Source organism: Rattus norvegicus, chromosome 9 (assembly GCF_021556685.1).
Source record: "Rattus norvegicus strain SHRSP/BbbUtx chromosome 9, alternate assembly SHRSP_T2T, whole genome shotgun sequence".
Classification (NCBI taxonomy): domain Eukaryota; kingdom Metazoa; phylum Chordata; class Mammalia; order Rodentia; family Muridae; genus Rattus; species Rattus norvegicus.
The window spans coordinates 81,107,220-81,127,051 of NC_141542.1; the positions used below are offsets into that span (position 1 = coordinate 81,107,220).

The 19,832-nt window shown below is 36.6% G+C and overlaps 2 protein-coding genes across 34 annotated transcripts in view; one reads left to right on the forward strand and one right to left on the reverse strand.

Moving 5' to 3' along the window:
• Creb1 (cAMP responsive element binding protein 1) overlaps nt 1–19,832 on the forward strand; it is a 69,337-nt gene that overhangs the window by 2,716 nt on the left and 46,789 nt on the right. For 24 of the 33 annotated variants that reach the window (XR_015628935.1, XR_015628937.1, XR_015628940.1 and 21 more), the window contains exon 2: nt 15,440–15,561. The exons of 6 other annotated variants lie outside the window; for them this stretch is intronic. Coding sequence is in view for 7 of the 27 variants with exons in the window: in XM_087567814.1 (XP_087423940.1) it covers nt 15,448–15,561 (114 nt within the window). In the remaining 20 variants the exon portion in view is untranslated. Of the gene's footprint in view, nt 1–15,439; nt 15,562–17,622; nt 17,764–19,832 lie in introns of those variants that run through there. 3 more of the 33 variants (NM_134443.2, XM_087567818.1, XM_087567826.1) reach the window with 3 other exon arrangements.
• The window catches only part of Mettl21a (methyltransferase 21A, HSPA lysine), a 76,075-nt gene continuing 61,946 nt past the window's right edge, over nt 5,704–19,832 (reverse strand). Inside the window, exons 5-6 of the transcript XR_015628375.1 lie at nt 8,645–8,687; nt 5,704–6,365 (exon numbers count right to left, since the gene is read on the reverse strand). The gene's annotated coding sequence lies outside the window, so the exon portion shown is untranslated. The remainder of the gene's footprint in view (nt 6,366–8,644; nt 8,688–19,832) is intronic.

Genomic DNA, 19,832 nt, shown 5'->3' on the forward strand with positions numbered 1-19,832 from the left:
ATGAGCGTTTCTTTTGGAGTTTAAAACTAATATTAAACACTTTTGAACAGAATTTCACACAAGGGCCCGAAGAAACAGACCTAATCCATAATAATCTTTTTTTCTACTTTCAGACACCCATTTATCAGGTCTGAAATTAGAGATTTTCGTTTTCTTAGAGAAGAGAAGTAGTTTTGTCACTTTCAAGCCCTTGATCTTATTTGTTAGTATGTTTTCTTGAAACATTGTTCACTTGTGACAGTGCTTACACTATGTCAGTAAAAAGTAAAATGTTAATTATAAACAGATAGGTTGGCAGATAACAGCCATATAAACTCCCCTGTTATACATTCCTGCCAACATCTTTCTTGCTGTATTACTTCCAGTGGTAGCCTCATTATTTTGAATAGGTAGAGCTCAAATCTTGAGCTTAAGCATATAATAGGTAATCAGAAAATAGATAATTACAGCAGTTTATTCCTAGTGCATGTGTGAACTTGACTGCCCTGCTGAACACTTGACAGTAGTCACTGGTGTATGAATATTTAACACTTACAGTGATAGGCACTACAGTGAAAGAGCATCTGTCTAGTTTGGGAAATCACGAGTGTGGGTTTTTTTTTTTTTTTTTTTTTTTTTTTGGTTCTTTTTTTTTCGGAGCTGGGGACCGAACCCAGGGCCTTGCGCTTCCTAGGTAAGCGCTCTACCACTGAGCTAAATCCCCAGCCCCACGAGTGTGGGTTTGAATCCTAACACTGCCAGTCCTGTCACATGCCTGCACTTGGGGAATTTTGTGATCATGGGATACTGTCTGCTTTCTCTGCCTCAATTTCTTCATTTGTAAAGTTAAAATAGTAGCATATACTCCTGGAAGTTTTGAGATAAGTAGAAAGCACTTTTCCTAAGGTGGGTTTAATGTCATATTAGCTTTTACCTTTTACCATTTGGGCTTCCTACAGGTGTCATAATTTCTCCAAACGTTGTGTTTAATATAGTTGGCCAGAAAGACCAACAAATCCAATGAGGAATTTTACTATCTTTATGATCAGGGAACCATTGGGATCAGATATTTGTCATTAGAAAACAATCAAAGGAAAGAGAACGCTCTCAGTGAGCTGAAAAGTAGTCTTTGTAGTTTCAGTTTTGTTTAATTATTCAGATGGTTATAATACAAAACAAGGTATAGCAAAATATCCTATATTCTGTGCTATCCAGTGTTGCCCACGTGTTTTCCGAGATGCTCTGTCCATAAACAAGTAAACATATATGTGTATCTCCCTCTTTATACCAATAATAGCATGCTCTCCTCCCTTACCTGTTTGACACTCATTTACCAGGCTACATATAATGACTCAGCAGTTGGTTTGTATAAGCATGTAAAGACCTTTTTAAAAAGATCTTTAAATTGTATGTGTATATGTGTATGTTTGAATGTATGAATGGGTATAGTGTCTGTATAGGAGCCCAAGATGATCAGAAGAGGACATCAGATCCCCTGGAACCACAGTTGTGAGCCAGCATGTGGATGTTGGAACTAAACATGGGTCCTCTGCAAGAGCACTATAATCTTAACCACTGGACTGTCTCTCCAACAGTAGAGAAGCATGTACATAGGGATATACTTAAATTTATTAACCTTTTAGTAAGCTGATTCTATTTCTAGGTCATGCACGACCTTTTAAATTGTAATGCTACCAAGCTTGGTATTAGTTCATGCCTTTAATCCCAGCACTTGGGGCAAAAGCTACTGGATCTCTGAATTCAAGGCCAGCTTTGTCTGTAAAGTAAGTTCCAGCAAGGGCTGCATCCTGAAACATGGTCTCAAACACAAACATTATTTAAGTAACACTCATTTAAGTGAAAAGTAATGGAGTAGTTTATGAGAGGAAATTGAGGTTTAATTTAAACTGCTTTATTTTTAGCTCCACTTTATAAAAGCTTTAGTTAAAAGATTAAGATGTATATAGGGACAAGCAAGCTATGAATTTAGACTGACATTGCTTCATTAAAATTTTTACCATCCTGAACTTTCACTTAACTATTTTGACCAAAAAAGTATTGGAAATTTTCTCTGATGGTTTAAAAAAAATGTTTAATTTAGTTCAGTGTTTTGTTTTGTTTGAAATGGAGAATGGTTCTTTTCTGTTTATTTTGGTGGTTTGAGGAGGGTCTTGTGTAGTCTAGACTATCCTAGAACTCATGTAGCTTAGGCTGGCCTCAGACTTGAAGTCATTCTGCCTTAGCGTATAGCCTTTTATGTGCTGGTATTACAGTATTTTTTAAAAAACATTTCTTGGTGTAATTAATCAGTGAATTTTGTATTTCTTGCTTAAATAGGAAACAAGTAGATTGACGCACATCTGTCTCCTGGGAATCACACTCACACTGTACTGCTTTTTTAATTGTTGAAAGCCCTTAGTCAGCTGGACTATGTAAAATGCATTTCAACCCCAGCACATAACAAGTCTCAGTAGCTCTTTGTTTCCTTCTTGGCTCTTTAGAGCAGCTTAAAGATATAGTAGGTTTTAAGTATACATATTACAGATTTTCTAAACAATGTGTCCCACTGTTTTCTTTTAGTTATTAAATAAAGCTGTCATGATGGAGTTATTTGTATGGTTAAAGGCTTAAGCTGAGAATGACAGTGTTGTGGGTCATGCAGGCTACAGTTTTACAAGACTACTTTTACCGTTATTTGAAAGGTTTTCTTAGTATTATAAAATATTAACATGCTACTTTTACCTGCTGCATAATTAAGGCGTGCACAAAGTGTTTGTATGGATTTGGTAAGAATAGGGTAGATGATTGACGTTTAGAAAGGCAGGTGACTGGAGGGTATCTGCAAGCTCTCAGTGAGGTAGATGGTTTCTTGGTGTCTTTAGGTCTTCCTTCAGTTTAATATTTCTGTTTGAATCATTGGTTTTTGTTTTGTTTTGTTTTGTTTTGTTTTTTATCCCAGACTGGGCTTCTCTGTGTAGCCCTAACTGTCCTGAAACTTGTGCTGTATATAGAACAGGCTGGCCTTGAACTCATAGGTTCACTTGTTTCTGCTTCCCAGATGTTGGGATTAAAGGCATGACTGATAATAGAATAACTGTTTAATACACACAGATGCTGAGTTTATTTTTTCAAATAAAGTAAATGTAAACTTACTTTATCTATAAATGCAGGTTTTAAAGTTTGAATGAGGATAGCCATTTTGTTTTCCCCATCACTCAAAATGTATTTTTTCCCTTAATTTGAGCACATGCTTGTCTCAGGTTCTGATTTTGTTTAGCTTATGTTCTCTTTTCTTAATTCTTCCAGAGAAGTTCATTTAAAATATATTTTATTATTATTTTATCTAGATTTTTGATTGTCTAGTGAAGTACCTAAACTGTCTTTCATAGTCTCCTTCATTTTAGGAGATAAACTTACCTATAATTTCTGCACGTATTAGATAGTCTAGCCATGGAAAATTGTCCAGAACTAAGTACAATTCTTTTCTTTTTCTTTTTCTTTCTTTTTTTTTTTTTTTCCGGAGCTGGGGACCGAACCCAGGGCCTTGCGCTTACTAGGCAAACGCTCTACCACTGAGCTAAATCCCCTAAGTACTCAACCTTGTAAGTACTCAATTCTTGAGGCTATTTACACAAAAATCAGAGCAGTAGTTGGGACTGGTCATGTGACTTAGTGAGCGCACTTGCCTATTGTGAACGAGGCAGGCCCTGGGTTTATTTAAATAGATCAAAGCAAGGTTTGTCGAGGAGGTGATCTAAGGGATTAATAGAGAATTTTTTTTTCTAAAAGGAGAAAAGATACTTAGTTCAAGAAGAGTGAGCTGAGTGGGAAGATAAAATAGATAAAGGTGTATCTTAATGCTGACTAATACCAGTAGTGATGGACATTTCTTTCCCAAGCATCAATGGGTCCCTTTTGAAATGTAAGATTTAGTCCATCAGTTTTAGTTGTACCCTAATAACCTGATTATTTGCATGTGAGAATCTGATTGTACTTATGATATATATGTAACAAACAATGTTTAATTCAGCCAGCATATAATGAAACATTTTCCAGAAATTTATTTCTGCTTGTTTTAGCAGTTGACAAAAAGACTTGAAAGTCTGTTATTTTTCATTTCCAAAGTGATAATTTTTGCTTATTTGAAGCATTTTTATTCTTCTTAGGGTTTTTCTTTTTTGCGTGATTTTGTTTGTTGGTTTTGAGAGAGAAATCTTCCTTTGTAGCTTGGCTGTCCTGGACACTTTGTGGACTAGGTTGACCTTAGACTCAAGATATCTACCTACTTCTGTGCTGGAGTTAAAAGTGGTATCATTTTCTTGAATCACTAGAAGCCTGTAGTTTGCTGCAAATAATAATAGTAATATCCTGCTGTTGTGTGTTGCTGTTTGTCAACCTAATCTGTTCATGGACTTTGATGATCATCAATTCATAGTTGGTAGAACAATCACAAGAAAATTTATTCAGGAAGTTAAGAAAATAATTCCTGGATAATTGAGGATGTTTAGATGCTATAAGTAAAAAAGTCCCAGTATGTCTCCTACCCATAAAGAATTTGCAGTACGGTACTGTAGGGTGTGGGGATGCAAGGATAAGTCTCTGCTATCAGGAAGAGCTATAGAGTTTAGAAAAGAGTTCACATGGGAAATCTTGATGGGCAGGTAGCATTTGAATGGAATGTTGAAAATTTTGTATAGGATACAAAAGGATAACCAAAGGAGGACACTGAAGTAGAATGAACTTGATATATACACAAATTGGTGAAGAGAATGTTAGATTAACTACAGATTGACATTTTAAGGAATCCTGAATGTGAATCCACATGGCACAAGTTTAAGTTTTAGATAAGAAGCAAGTGTGTGTGTATGTGTGTGTCTGTGTATTATACATATATATGTATGTGAACATATACAATGACTGTCTTAAAATTAATTTTTTTTTACTTCCAGTGTGTTGTACTATCAAGGACACCATAGCTTCTCTGTCAACTTTTTTGAAATGTTATATATAATCTTCCCGTTTGGTAGGTACAGTTCCATGATTTTTAGTGTTGTTAGCCAATTGTGCATCTACTGTGACAGTTAGCCCTAGGACACATTCACCACCTTAGAAAGAAACCATTACCCCTTAATTTTCCCACACAGCATCCCAAGACAACTGCTAATCTGCTTTGTGCTTTATTAATTTGTTTTTGAACATTTCATATGAATAAAAGCATACAATGTATTATCATGGTGAACTTCTTAGCATAATGTTTTCAAAGTTCATCTATGTAATATCTATTAGTATTAATTTTTGTTGCCAAATAGTAGTCCATATTGTACTCAGTCTTTTACTCATTAGTTCATGAACACAGTTCTCTGACTGAGTTATGCTATGTAACCATTGTCATTCTCTGGTATAGGTAGGTATCCAGGGAAGCGTTGGGTTGTGTGCTGACCCTGTTACAGCTGTTTTCTAAGCTACTGCGCATATTTTATGAGCAGTGTACAAGGGTCTTAATGTCTTCATGCCCCCGCTAACACTGCTGTCATCTGTCTTTGCCATTATATCTGTGATAGTCACAGTGGTTTTGATTTGTATTTTCCTAGTGGTATATATCTTTGAAAATTATATTTATTTAGATAACTTTGCTTTACCAGGTACATGATTTATATTTTTCTCCCATTTTATCTATTGTTATTTCATTTTTTGTTTCGTTTTGTTTTTTTTTTTCCAGACAAGTTCTCACCATATAGCTCTGGCTGGCCTTGAACTTGCTCTGTAGACTATGCTTGCCTCAAACTTACAGAGATCTACCTGCCTCCACCTCCCAAGTTCTAGGATTAAAAGTGTGTACCACCACACTTGAGCCATAAAATTTTTCATTTTTATTTCTAGTTCATCAATGTTATTTTTCTTCTATTGCTTGTACCTTTAGATCTTTTTCTAAATGTCACATTTTTCCCAAGTAACTGAATGCCCAGCAAACAACATTGCTTAATGAAAAACAGCTAGCTGAATGGGTGCAGGACTATGTTCTACTTTCTTCTGTTTTTCTCCATTAATCTGTGTCCTTATGCCTTTTTTTTGGAGTGACTTATATAAGAAAATGAAGATGAAAAACCAAGAAGTGGCAATTTTGAACATAACATAATAATTGGCTAAATTTTTTGGTAAATTTATGTCAGAGTAGGTATAGTGTATTTTAAACTACTTGGAGCGTGCGCGCGCGCGCGCACGCACGCACACACACACACACACACACACACACACATACACACACACATACCTTTGTTTAAAGAAGACGACACTGGCCCTGTGGAGTGTAAATGATGTACTCACTGTCATAGGAGAGTGCTTGTTTTTGTTTTTGTTTTTGTTTTTTTGTTGTTGTTGCATTATCTCTGTGGAAAAAGTTTTGAAAGCTCTTGTTTTATTAATAACTCCGAAAGTTTGACCCTAAGCAGTATCAACTTTAGTTTATAAATAGCTCACTTGAAGTAAATATTCTAGTATAGATCATGGAAAATGCATTAATTTCCTTATTTTATTAATCAGCTCTTTATCAGGAGAGAGGTCATGCCCCCAACCCCCACTTTCTTGTGTCCCAGTCATTTCCAAATGGATGCTTTTCAACAACTTACCAAATAGTAATGGTTGTTTAGAGGGAATATTTATAGGTACCCAGGTCATAACTATTACATTATACTCGTCTCTTTTGATACAGTGTTTCATCTCTAACTAGGTTGTTAGCTCTGGGAGAGGCTGTTCTTATGTGTTTTAATCTGTTACTTCCTGGACGTCCATTGTGCAGGAAACACAGAACATTTCTTTTTAGGGCCATAATTTTGAAAGAAAGGATTAGCAGTATTCTTTTAGAGTTATACAGATTAGAGGAAGCAGACAAAACATGTTTACTGTACTTGTTGATTTTTCTTTCCCTGAGACAGGCTTTCTCTGTGTAGTTCTGGCCTTGAACTCAGAGATGAGTCTGCCTCTGCCTCCCATGTGCTGGGATTTAGGTGCGAGACACCAGGCCCAGCTTAATTACGGGTTTTGTGTTTTGTTTATTTTTTTTTAAGATAAAGAGGAAGTTTATTTTTGTAGCTTAAGTCTTTTGTTCTTTGGATTTTCATTAATCCTTATGCTTTCCACAGTGGTATCTTCCTCTAAAGCCTAAGCATCATGCTGAGATTGTGTTGATCAAAATAACTTCTTGAGAAATCAAGTGTCATGGTAGTAAGAAGTATGCCTCCCTGAAGGTTGGACTTGATGTTGATTATTTCAAGACCAAAGATAAAAACACTGAACTTAAAATAAGTCTTATATCAAAACTATACATAAAGAAAAATATTTGGTCTGATACTATAATAGTGGATGCATATCATTATATATTTGTCCTGATTCAGTGTGTACCACCAAGAATAAACCATGATGTCAAAAATAAATACAATAAAAATGCATAAAGTTTGTATCATTGTTTATATGCTATTTATCAGCATACCAGATAGAATATCCATGGTCTGTTTAAATATTGTCTGCTATATCTTACGTTTTTTTCATTTCCTGACTGACTGGTAAGCAACATATTAAAATGACTTAAATATTTCTTTCTATTCTGTAGAGCTTCATTGTTGACTAAACAGATAGTTCTCTACTTTAATAATATTGAAGACAGTGAAGATAGCCCTGAAGCTATCCTTACAGACCTCTCAACATCTCCAATTGTCTGGTTAAAGCCAGAATGTGCGTCCTCTGATCCTTGCCCTATCATGCAGCCCTACCTCTAGGAGCTGAATTTCACTGTTCCATATCTGACCTGTAAATATTTCATCAAAAATTTCAAGACTTAGTTCAAAATCACTAACATTACTGCTTAAACTTACAGGCCTCTTCTTTAAAAAAAAAAAAAACATCAATAAAATCAAAACACGTAGGCATTTAATGTCCATTGAATGCAGTCTCACACAGTCGTTTAGGATAGAATACTAAATATTAAACTGCAGGTTGTGCATAACTTTGGGTTCCTTACAGTTTAGTTGAACTAGTTTATAAAGCAGAACTTAACAGTTTTGCTCTCTTTCAGTGTGAAAACTTCTTTTATAAAAGTAACTACTCGTCAAAGGTGTATAGTGCTTTTTATTTTTAAGAAATGAGCTTCTAGGGCTGAAGAGATGGTTCATCAGCTTAGAGTACTGGATGCTCTTCCAGTATTCAGAATTCAGTTTCCAGCAACCACATGGTGCTTCACAACCAGCTATAACGAGATCTGATGCTCTCTTCTGGCCAGCACCATAGATACTTACAGAATACTCATTCATAAATAAAACATTTTAAAAATGAGCTTTATGGTTCGTTGTGTAGCACTGTACATATAGACATTGCTTAAAGGGTCGGTTTTCCAAAAAAGGCTCAGTGTAAAGAACTGTGTGAGGTGGAGTTCACTGCAAAGAGGTTGGATAAAGATATTGCCAAAAAAGACCAGTGCCGTGGCTTGTTGGGTAAAAGTGCTTGCTGCCAAGCTGGATGACCTGACTTAGCCCCAGGAACCTGCATGGCAGAAGGTAAGAATCCACTACAGAAGTCCCTCTACATGCACATGATAAATAAATCTTAAAAAAAAAAGACACTAATACCATCATAAAAGATGTATGTATAGTGCTATATAGTTGCAGTGGCTTACCAAGTAGCAGAAAGCTTGTTTCTAGAACCATGTGTAGTCTCATCTTAAAGAAAACAAAGCAAAGAAATGTTTTCAGTACTATAAAAACAACACAGAAACTTGGATTTGATAATGTTTGACAATTTCCTTGTTGAAAGAAACTATATGTGCGAGATATTCATAAATGTCATAAGTTACAAGCGTTTACATTAAATCACATAACATTTCCCTAGTTTACTCTCGCTGAATATTTGCTTTGAGAACTGTCTTTTTCTTAAGCTATGCTACATGTTAAATTTGTTAAAACCAGCATTCCAATAACCTGGTAATTACAAAACGACAGTAAACCATTAAATACTGAAATAAACTTTCTCTGAGTAAAGCAAATAAATCAGGGGATTTATTAAATAACATTGCAGTGTTGCTATTTGCTGTCTCCATTTGGAGTAGTGGTTAGGTTACACTGGTGTTTACTGTTGGTATATATTGTCTATGAAAGTATGAAAACTGAAAAGTCTTCCTTTGCATCTGGAATTTACTTAAGGATTTGTGTGTGCACGACACGTATTTGGGTGCCTGCAGAGGGGAGAAGAATGTGTCTGCTTTCCTGAAGCAGAAGTAATAAGCAGTTGTAAACCACCTGATGAGGGGGCTGGAGAGATGGCTCAGCGGTTAAGAGCACCCGACTGCTCTTCCAGAGGTCCTGAGTTCAATTCCCAGCAACCACATGGTGGCTCACAGCCATCTGTAAAGAGATCTGATGCCCTCTTCTGGTGTGTCTGAAGACAGCTACAGTGTACTTATATATAATAAATGAATAAATCTTTAAAAAAAAAAAAACTAGTAAACCACCTGATGTGGGTCCTGGGACCTAAGTTTGATCATGGAAGAGTAACAAGCACTTTTAACTGCTGAGCTATCTCTCCAGCCACTAGAATTAATTTTAGTCATTACATTACAGTCACCTTCATATTCCGTTTCTTGCCTTTGCTATCTAGAGAAGAGACTTTAGGTATAGATTCATTCTCTGTTTGAAAAAGGCCTTATTAAGGGCTCAGAAAATTTGAGAAGAGGATGTAATAAACTTGGTATAGTTAACATTTAGTTGATCTCATTGTTTGCTTTGTTCTTTCAAAATATACATACAGCACTTCCCTTTCGTTAGAACAGAATCAGTCTTAATCTCAGGTTTAGACAGTTGAGGTTAATAAGTATTAAGGTGGGTATATATGTAAAGTAGTATGTATATGATGACTGAATATGCTGTTTTCTTACCTGCTTTCAATGAAGGGATGCTATATTTACCACCAGGAGACTATTACTCCCAGAAACTTAGAACATTGCTCAGTTTCTGTTGATTACATACGTTTCAGTTCTGATAGATTAGACATACAAAATGTCTAAAGGCAAGCGTTTCAAGGTGAACAAGAAAGAACTGTGTAAGGAGATAAGGTAGAGGAGTACAGGCAGTGCCACAAGGTTATTGGCTATGAAACAACATCTGTCACACAGAACCCGAGCTTTGGCCACTTGTCGGTGGCGCTTCGGCAAAGGAGCATATATCAGAGGTGAAAGGATGAGTTGACAAGGCCTTTGAACTTCACAAAACTAAAACAAAAGAACTAGAAATCATTGTACCCAGTGTAAGGCTGGGTGTGCTTCTGCAGAACTTGTGTGTGTCTGTGTGCTACCTGCTGAGGCCGAGGTGTCAGATCCTTCTGGTGGTGGATTATAGCTGAGAGTGAGCTGCTTGCTAGACACATGATGACTACATGACTGCTGGAAACAAACACAGGTCCTCCGAATGAGCAACACACACTCTGACTGCTGACACATCTCTCTAACCCTAGTCAGTTTGTAAATTACATGCTCAAATACGCCTTTTGCTCAAGTTGCCCTAGAAACTTGAGTTCTGTTTATGTGGTTTCCTTAAATCCTTGGAATTTTAAGAGTTGAGGATGAGTTATGATCTTATTCTTATGCTGAAAAATCTTTCTCATTTCTAACAGGTTATCTTCAGTATAACAAACAGCATATATTCCATTAGTTAGAAAAGCATTCAAAATCTTATCTCACATCTTTAAAAGAATTAAATTTGAATTTAAGGGCTTAAGTAAAATAGCCAGGTTATGAGGCGGATGGATTTGTTTTAAGATTTATTTCATTTTTAAATATGTATACATGTGTGAGACTGGGCATGCTTGTTCAGGTGCTAGCAGAAGCCAGGAGATAGCATTGGATCCAGGGGTTGGAGTTTCAGTTTATTGTTAGCTACCTCTGGTGGGCGCTGGGAACTAAACTTAGGTACTCTGTAGGAACAGTATGTTCTGCAGGAACAGGATACACTGCTGAACCATATCTAGCCCCTGAAGATAGATTTATTTCTCAAAAACTTGTAGAGTATCGAAGATCTTAAGGACTGAGGTTCTTAAGAAAGTCAGAATATTTTAGGAAGAAGCAGCGGGGGTATACAACCTCTTTTCACTTACTGATTGTGGAAGTGGCAGTTTGGCTTTCTCTGATGAGCTTTACTTTGCAGTTTGATGACAATTTGTGTTAACTTGCTGTAGACAGGGAGGGAGGTAGTGCTGCCAAATGTCTTTCTGATCCAGCACACTTCTTTGTATGTGCTACCTAGGGTGACTTAAATGCTAGCCTGTTAGACAGGTTCACTGGTCAGCCTTCATAATACTGGATAACAGCCGCACATAATATTGCCACTATTTGTACTTGGCTAATTTTCCTGCCCACTCCCACCCTCTGACTTGGTGAACATTTTATTTTCCTGTTCTTTTATCCTGTTCCTGCACAGCAGAATGCAAACCCTATAAAAGAAAGTTGTTTACAGTTTCACCCAATAGCTTGAACAGTGCTTGCATTTAGAAGCATAATGCATATAATGTAGATTGATCAAATTTAAGACTTGTTAGTAAAGTATATTAGTAAAGGAAATTATTATTTTGTGAATTAGCCCATTGCAATTTAAAAATTCTAAGTCCAGTAACTTCAAGAGTTATGATTTTAAAAAATATAATTATGTGCATGATGGGTGTGGTAGTGATGGTTAGAGGACGACCTTGTGATGTCAGTTTGGTTTTCTCTTCTACCATTGAGGGGCCTTCCAGGGATTAAACTCGGGTTGCCAGGATTACATGGTAAGCACCTTTACCTGCTGAGCCATTGCCTCAGCACCAGGAACTGATTTTTTTATTTTCATTTGTTCAGGAGCCCACAAATTGTTTCTGATAGGTAATTCTGTACCTGGATACGACACTGGGGTTAATAGAAAAACTGAAGATCCTACACATAATGCCTCAGAGTCTGTTCAGCCCATACTAGCAGACAAACAGGTAGAAGCTTTTGAAGTGTGACAGGAATGTGCCTGCTTCAAAAGTCAGCTCAGGCCAACAGGCAGAATGGTGTTGTAAGACCTTCAAGGTGAAAACCAAAAGTGTTGTAGTTGAGTCCAAGAACCTTCTCATCTGTCGTAGTAGTTATTACCAGCACTGTTTTCTTAGGAATGGCACTATTTGTGCCATTGCCCATTTGGTTAGCATCTATTTAAGCTAAAAGTTGACCATTTAAAACTGATTTCCTACACTGAGTAAAGGTCAGTAACCACCTGAGGTGGTGATAAAATACTAGCAGTTTAGTTGAAGACTTGTTGCTATTAGAAATACCATAGTCTCCAATGAGAGAGGATAGTATCTAGTGTGGAGAGGGGATGTGAAAATCATAGCCCTGTTTTGACTGTCTGCAGCTATAACTACTTAAATTTTCCGTTCTTTTATTATGATTTAGTAATCTTATTTACTGAACCAAAAACTCATCAAGAAGCCTTATACCTTAAATTTAAAAAAACAAAACAAAACAAAACAAAAAAGGCAAGTAGTCTCAGGCTGTTCTTAATAGAAACAAGGACTACCTTTGACCAATTGGTAGAGTGAAACTATGTGTGGATGGCAACATGTGCATAAATAAGTAAATAAACAAAAATTTGAAAAGGTGTGATTGGAAGAAAGTCTTTTAAAAAATGATCATGTATATTTTATCTGCAAAGGATAATTTATTGCTCCTGAAATGAGTACTTTGTTCCACATGCCATTTTCACTCAAGTCAAAGGTCTAGGTATGTTTTGGGATAGCCAATCATTTAGTTGCTTTTGGTTTTTTTTTTTTTTTTTTTTTGAACTATGTTTTTCTTAAAATTTTTTTTAGTATAACAGGTATAATAACTTTGTAAGCTTTCATAACTAGGTTATTTCTGTTTTTCCTTCAGAGAATTAGTTCAACCAAAATAAGCACTTTCTTTCACTTAAAAAAAAAAAAAGTGAGGGGGCTGGAGAGAGAGTTCAGTGTTAAGAGCAGTAGCTGTTCTTCCAGAGGACCCAGGTTCGATTCCCAGCACCTACATGGCAACTTACAACTGTCAGTAACTCCAGTTCCAGGGGATCTGACACTCTCACACAGACATTCTATCAAAACACCAATGCATATAAAAATATTTTTTTAAGTTAGGTTTGATTGGATGTCAGTGGATATCTCCAAATCACTGTTGAAATACACTTTTCCATGTAGCTCAGAAATAGTATTCATGACTTTTGATATTGATGAGTTATTTCTTAAACTATACGAACACTCTTGAATATGTGTTCTCTAGAAGGAAAATAGTCTCCAACCAGTACCGATATTAAAGTGTGTAAAAAGAATACCAGACGATCAGACTTGCCGTCCTATAAAAGATTGTGTAGATACCACTTCCAGCTTAATGTTTAATTTCCCACACCCTTTTCATGACCGCACCTTCACACTTTGTTTTTTTAATTATAAATGGCATTCCACTGTATTTAATGTCATTATATTGTAGACAGGTGTAGGTTGATGTCATTTTGCAGGTGAAGCCAGACACAAGATAAAATAAGGCCTGTCATTGGATGAGAAGGAAGGGAGATGGGAACAGAGGTTTTAGGACAGGGAGAAGCAGAAGAGTGGAAGAGACAACATGGAGGCAGATGTAAACGACCCTCACCTTGCATCTCTACATAGATACAGGTTGATAACGAATATTTCTTAAGGGATGGATTTCTATAGGTCAATTTATCTTATCTAGGTGAGTAGTTTATGTCTTTATCAATTGGTTGTGAGTTTATTGTGTGGATGTATTATGGATTGAGAATTTAACATGTAAATCTGATTGTTGGTTTACAGTTTGTTGAGTCTTGAATTTACTGGGTGGCTGGAACCAAGTGCCATATGGCCCCATGGGTGCTGGCATTAGAAAGAGTACAAGATACCCCGCAATGCCATGCAGCCCCACGGGTGATAGTGTGGGATAAAAGGTTTTACTGCAACAAGTGGCATCCAACATGGGGCAGGAATCCACTAAAAATTGAAAATTTCCAGCCTGAGAAAGTTTTATTTTCTAAGTAAGAGGGGGCCAGCGCCATGTTGAGTCACGTGATGTTGCTACTGCATTCTTTTCATAACCCTCCTAAAAATAGTGTTTGAAGTTTTGTGGTATTTAAAAAAAAATTATAAACCTTGAACTACTTTGTAAACTAACTGTTGAGAGTTTCATATTGATTCATAGTTGCATTTTGCATGATACTGTGGTAGTCTTGGCAGTTACTTCTCCCAATGCCTTAAGAACTTTATGACTGTTTTAAATAACCATGTTGTCAAGTCTTGTGATCTTTTTTACTTTGCCATCTATGTTTTATGGATACTAGTAATTTTAACTTTTATATTAATTTGTGAAATGGCATTTTATCTTCAATTTAAAGTATTATAATGACATGTTAAATACATTTTGATAGTATATAGTGACCATAAGGACGAATTTGATTAGTTTTAGAGTTGTTTGGTAAAGCACTGAGATTTCTCTGGTAAATGAGAGATGAGTATAGATATCACTCATGATAGATCCATTTTTGTCTGGTAATATGTAGGCATTGAGCTATGAGAGGGACACACACACCAGAAGTAATCCCTTTTTTCTTGTCCCCAAAATTATTTAGAAAGGATTGCTTCCCCAGTTATCTGAAAATTTATCAAAATCTGCATATAATTTTTGCACCTAGGAGCTCTTCTCTCTTGATTCTTGCTGCTGTGAGGTGTTAGAACACTTCACAGATATGCAAAACAAAGTCTAAAAAGTGCTAGAATCCAATATTGACTTACCCAGAATTTTGCAATCAAACAAAAAGTTGTTTTAGTTCTCTGTATATGTGTAGTGTCTTGTACTCTGCCGTGAGCGAGGCGCGGAATACCATGACCGTCTCAGTGTTAGAAGTCTCTGATTAGGCTCTAGTCACTTCTTTTTTAGTTTTTACCTCTGTGCCCCACTATGTGGGCTTTTGATTTGTCCTGTTACCAGTTACCTACTAGGGAGCAGCTTGCTCTTGCTCTGACAGGATGAAATGCCTAGAGGGATCTGAAGCCAGAATCTCAGACCTGATCACTCCTGCTTTCTACCTTCTTTCTGAACCTGACTGGTGCAGCTTGGGAAAATCAGCTTTGCTGCCCCCTTTGGCCTCCTAGCTAGTAAAGGACGGATCAAGAGAGGGATCATTCCTCACTTCCTATTAGGAAGAAACACCCAGAGAAGACTTTGTATTTCTTCATTGTTTTTGCTATTTTAAGTTACTAGGGTTTATAGCTAAGCAGATTTGAGCAAGTTGACTAAAAGGTCAGCTGCATTCTGTTCTAACTCGATTTCTAAGTGCATTTACTAACCCAGCCACCACAGAGCCTGTTTATAACATCAGGAAAGCACAAAGCACTGTAGGGCTTGTAACGCTCTTCCGTGTTATTGTAGGTGACTAGATGACCATGGACTCTGGAGCAGACAACCAGCAGAGTGGAGATGCTGCTGTAACAGAAGCTGAAAGTCAACAAATGACAGTTCAAGCCCAGCCACAGATTGCCACATTAGCCCAGGTATAAAATACATGGAGAGATTCCAAGCTGTATCTCTTCTAAGAGTAATATGTTTCCAAGAGAATTTAATTTTTAATAAAAATATACATAAGATGAGTGGAAATTTTCTTAAGAATGTCAGAATTCCTGTTCAGTATTAGCATTAGCTTATGTTTAGAAATGAAAGTAATGATTAATTAACATGTTAATAAAATATATCATTAAAGATTAATATAGTATGTGTAGTAACATGATTCAGAAATAATTACTTTTTTATTAATAAATGAATTGGCAATGACAGCTGCCCTGATTTTTGTTGTTTGTTTGTTTTTGTTAGTTTTGTTTTAAATACCACACAGACTTATTTTTGGGACCTGAAGGTGTAGATGGTTTGGAAGGCTAAGAATTCTAATACTAAAAAGCAGAATAAACAAATAAATTGATGTGTGAATCAGTCCTAAGAACAACAGCAGTCGTTCTTTCCTGTGCATTTTAAATTCATTAGTCTGGTTTTAAGTGTCCTGTCGTTAAGGCTGTCATCTCTGTACTTGCTTTATTGCTCTCACCTGTTCTTCATTATTCATATATTTGCTTAAATAGTAGTGAAAACAGTGCCTAAGAAAAAACCAAATATATATTAAACCTGCCAGGGTAGGAATGTGGTATTTCCTTCTCTCATTTTTGGACACAGAATGTCACTGTATATAGCCGTGGGTGGCCTCAACCTCACAGAGACCCACCGTCCTCTAGATTAAAGGTGTGTAGTATCATGCCTGGCTGTTTCACTTTAAAGTGAAGGGCCTCAAAGGAAAATAATCCTGGCAGAGCTTTGCTTTGCTGCTTATCTCCAGTTTCTACAGGAGTTAAAAATCTCCAGTGGAAGTGGCTGATTAGAGTAAGTCCTGGGAAATTCAGGGTTCACCGCGGCTGGGCTCAGGGTGGGCGTGAGTTGGATACTGGAGCTCCAGGAGGAGTAGTAGAGTGAGCAAGCTGACTGTCCTCTCTCACAGGAACAGGGTTTCCCTGCAGATCTCGGATAAGACGGCACCACATATGCATGGAGATAAGTTCATGTATCAGATGAGGCAACACTTAGTCAGGGCACGCTTAGTAAAACAGGCACGGGGAAACTGGGGCTCATCTGATCATTTAGCTGAGCAGTCTCCTTGATGATGACCACATTCTATCCAGCTTGCTTGTTCCCTGTGTTGACTTTATAAAGTCATCTTGGAAAATCTTTTTGTTCTCATATCTTTTTCTTAGGGAATTTGTATTCTTGGTGAGGTAGAACATGTAGGTAACATAACCTTGAGAATAAAAGATTAACTGGGGTAAGAATTCTTGGTAAGACATTTTCTTTGGATGTTTCCTATGGTCCACTTAGTGTTGCTTATAAATTTTTAGAAGACTTAATTTCATTTCTTATATCTGATACATTATAAAATACCTTAGATCTCCTTACAGTGAGTACTAATAAATTAGTTCATCGTTCCCCTCTGTATTTAAATGATCTTTTTATAGTGGAAACTCAACCTCTGCTTTAGGAAATTTCTTTCAATTAGTTGGTGGTGGTTTTGTTTTTCATGTCTGTCAGGATCCTTGTGATCCAGATGCTATGTTTCTGGGACTGGTTTTGTAGTGGTTTGATTTTGTTTGTTTCTCCATTTTCCTTATATTTTCCTCGAAATTTTTAATCTTTTTGCCCTACTTCCTAGGAGTGTATTCACTCCATCCTGCCTGCTGAATTTTTTTTTTAAGTAAAAAGTTCATTTACAAAACATGGGTTTGTTTTTTTTTTTTTTTTTTTTTTCCGGAGCTGGGGACCGAACCCAGGGCCTTGCACTTCCTAGGCAAGCGCTCTACCACTGAGCTAAATCCCCAGCCCCTGTTTTGTTTTTTTTTTAAGAAGCCATGCAACTTTTTTTTAGAATTTATTTTATTATGTATATAGTATTCTAAAATATATTATATATATAGTATTCTAGAATTTATTTTATTATGTATATAGTATACTAGAATATATTATGTGTATAGTATTCTAGAATTTATTTTATTATGTAATAGTGTTCTAACTGCACGAATCCTTGCAGCCCAGAGAGGACACCAGATCTCATTACAGATGGTTATGAACCAGCTTGTGGTTGCTGGGAATTGAACTCAGGACCTTAACCTCTGAGCCATCTCCCCAGCACCTGACTGCTGAATTGTTATCATGTTTCCAAGGTTGTTCTGTTTGTTCCCTGTGTAGTCTTGGTATTTTCATAGTATCCTGTGTTTTATAGTATCCTGTTTATTCTCACAAAAGGGGGTTTATTTGGGGGGTTGTTTTTGCCTTATTTGGTAGTTATTTTGAGTTTCTGTTTCTCATGTGGCCATATACCTCATCATCCTCATTAACATTTGTTTTAATCTCCATCTTTCTGGTTGAGGCTTTCACCAAATTCTTAAATCTTTGTGAATGTCTGCTCAGGATTAAAGTAGAGGGAGACTAGGGAGAGGATTGTAGCTTCAATGGTAGAACATGTACTTAGCACATGTAAAGCCCTGGGCTCATGTCCCAACGTTAAGTGGCTCATAAACAAATATAAAATGACTAAGAAGCTACTTTGGAAGCTTTGTGGATATATTTGTAGGCCAACAGCTCCAAACCAGGAACTTAACTGTAGGACAGCGGTGGTCTTAACTCTTTGTACCTTGGATCTTGAATTTGATCAGGTACTAACACTCTGTTTATATATAAAGGGCCTGAGAGCCAAGTGAAAGAAGAGGGCTAGGATGTCATAGTGACTTTCAGTGAACTTAAGACCCATTAACTGTAATTCTGCACTCTTCTCTCATAGCAGGCCAGACTTCTCTGCTTCAGGATTAAGAACGGATTCATTTGTTTTTAAAGAGCTTTCAATGCACCCTTTATTTTCAGCCCTTCTCTTCATGCTTCCATTTACAGTTTTGGAGATCTCGAGCATCTGCATCTGTGTGGTCCAAGGCAGCCTTTCCTTCCTCCATGATTGAACCATAATATAACTCAGAATTCAGAAGGGAGCATGTTTAGTTCACTGTTAGGCAGCCTTTCAGCATGGAAGACGTAGAATGGAATATGTAGTTGACCGTGAATTTTAAGAAAGCTTTTCTCTTTTCTTCTTGTCCAGCTACAACTATACTTTTTAGTTATTCATCTAAGTTCCTAACAAAACACCATACTTATAAAAATTATTTTATTTTTGAGAGTCTGATACTTATATATAATGTATCTGTGTCATATTTATCACCTCTGTACCCTTTTATTCCTGCCATACTCTTTCCGAGATACCTTCTACTTTATTGTCTTCTTCCGGTGGTGGTGGTGGTGGTGGTGGTGGTGGTGGTGGTTGTCACCCACTGAGTGTAATGGATGCTTACATGAATGTGAGTGGGGAGTTACATAACAACTTGTCAGTGGCTGTCTCACTAAGACAATATCTGTCCCTCTTCCAGCAACCATTAACTGCTAAATATTTTCTCAGGAGTTTATGAAGTCCTACCTCCATCCGTGGTAGAATGTTACAGACCCCATCTTATACATATTTTATTCAGGAAATCAGTCGTTGTGAGTAACAGTTTGCTAGTGTAACAGCACTGTCATGCCAAGAACTCAGTTTCCCAACATTCCTTCCCATCCTCTGACTTATATTCCTTCCAACTCCTCTTTTAAAGTGTTCCCTGAGCCTTGAGGGAGGTCTATATCATAGATGTTGACACAACCTCTTGTTAATTCTGACTCCAGATAACATTTTAATGCCAGTTTTTAAATACTAGGAAAACATTGTAAAGCTAAGACAAAATGATTATGATTTGTCAATGAATAGGAGGGGGAAGAAAGCAAGAGATAAAGGAAGAAAGATAATCAACAAAAAAATACATCATATTTTACTTTTAGAATTTCAGGTTTAAAATACCTTTGGTTTTGACCATGAGAATGTACCATTTTAGTTCATTAGGACAGTGCATGATTAAGTAGGCTGGGCTCACTTGTGGAGTAGTCCTTCCTCAGCCTCCCAGATGTTTAGCACCACACACAGACGACAGTGTCAAATTTTAATAAATCTAAGCAAAAAGTAATAGGGCTTTATTTAGCAATAAATAATTAAAACAAAAATAATGAACTACTATGTAGCCATATTTTAGTAAGACTAAAGATATTTACAATATATTGTAAAACCAAAAAAAAATAGGTTTTATGGTAGTATGTTGTAAAAGTTGAATGTGTCTGTGTGTCTTAAAAAAAAATCTGTTAAGCATGTCTTACTTTTAAC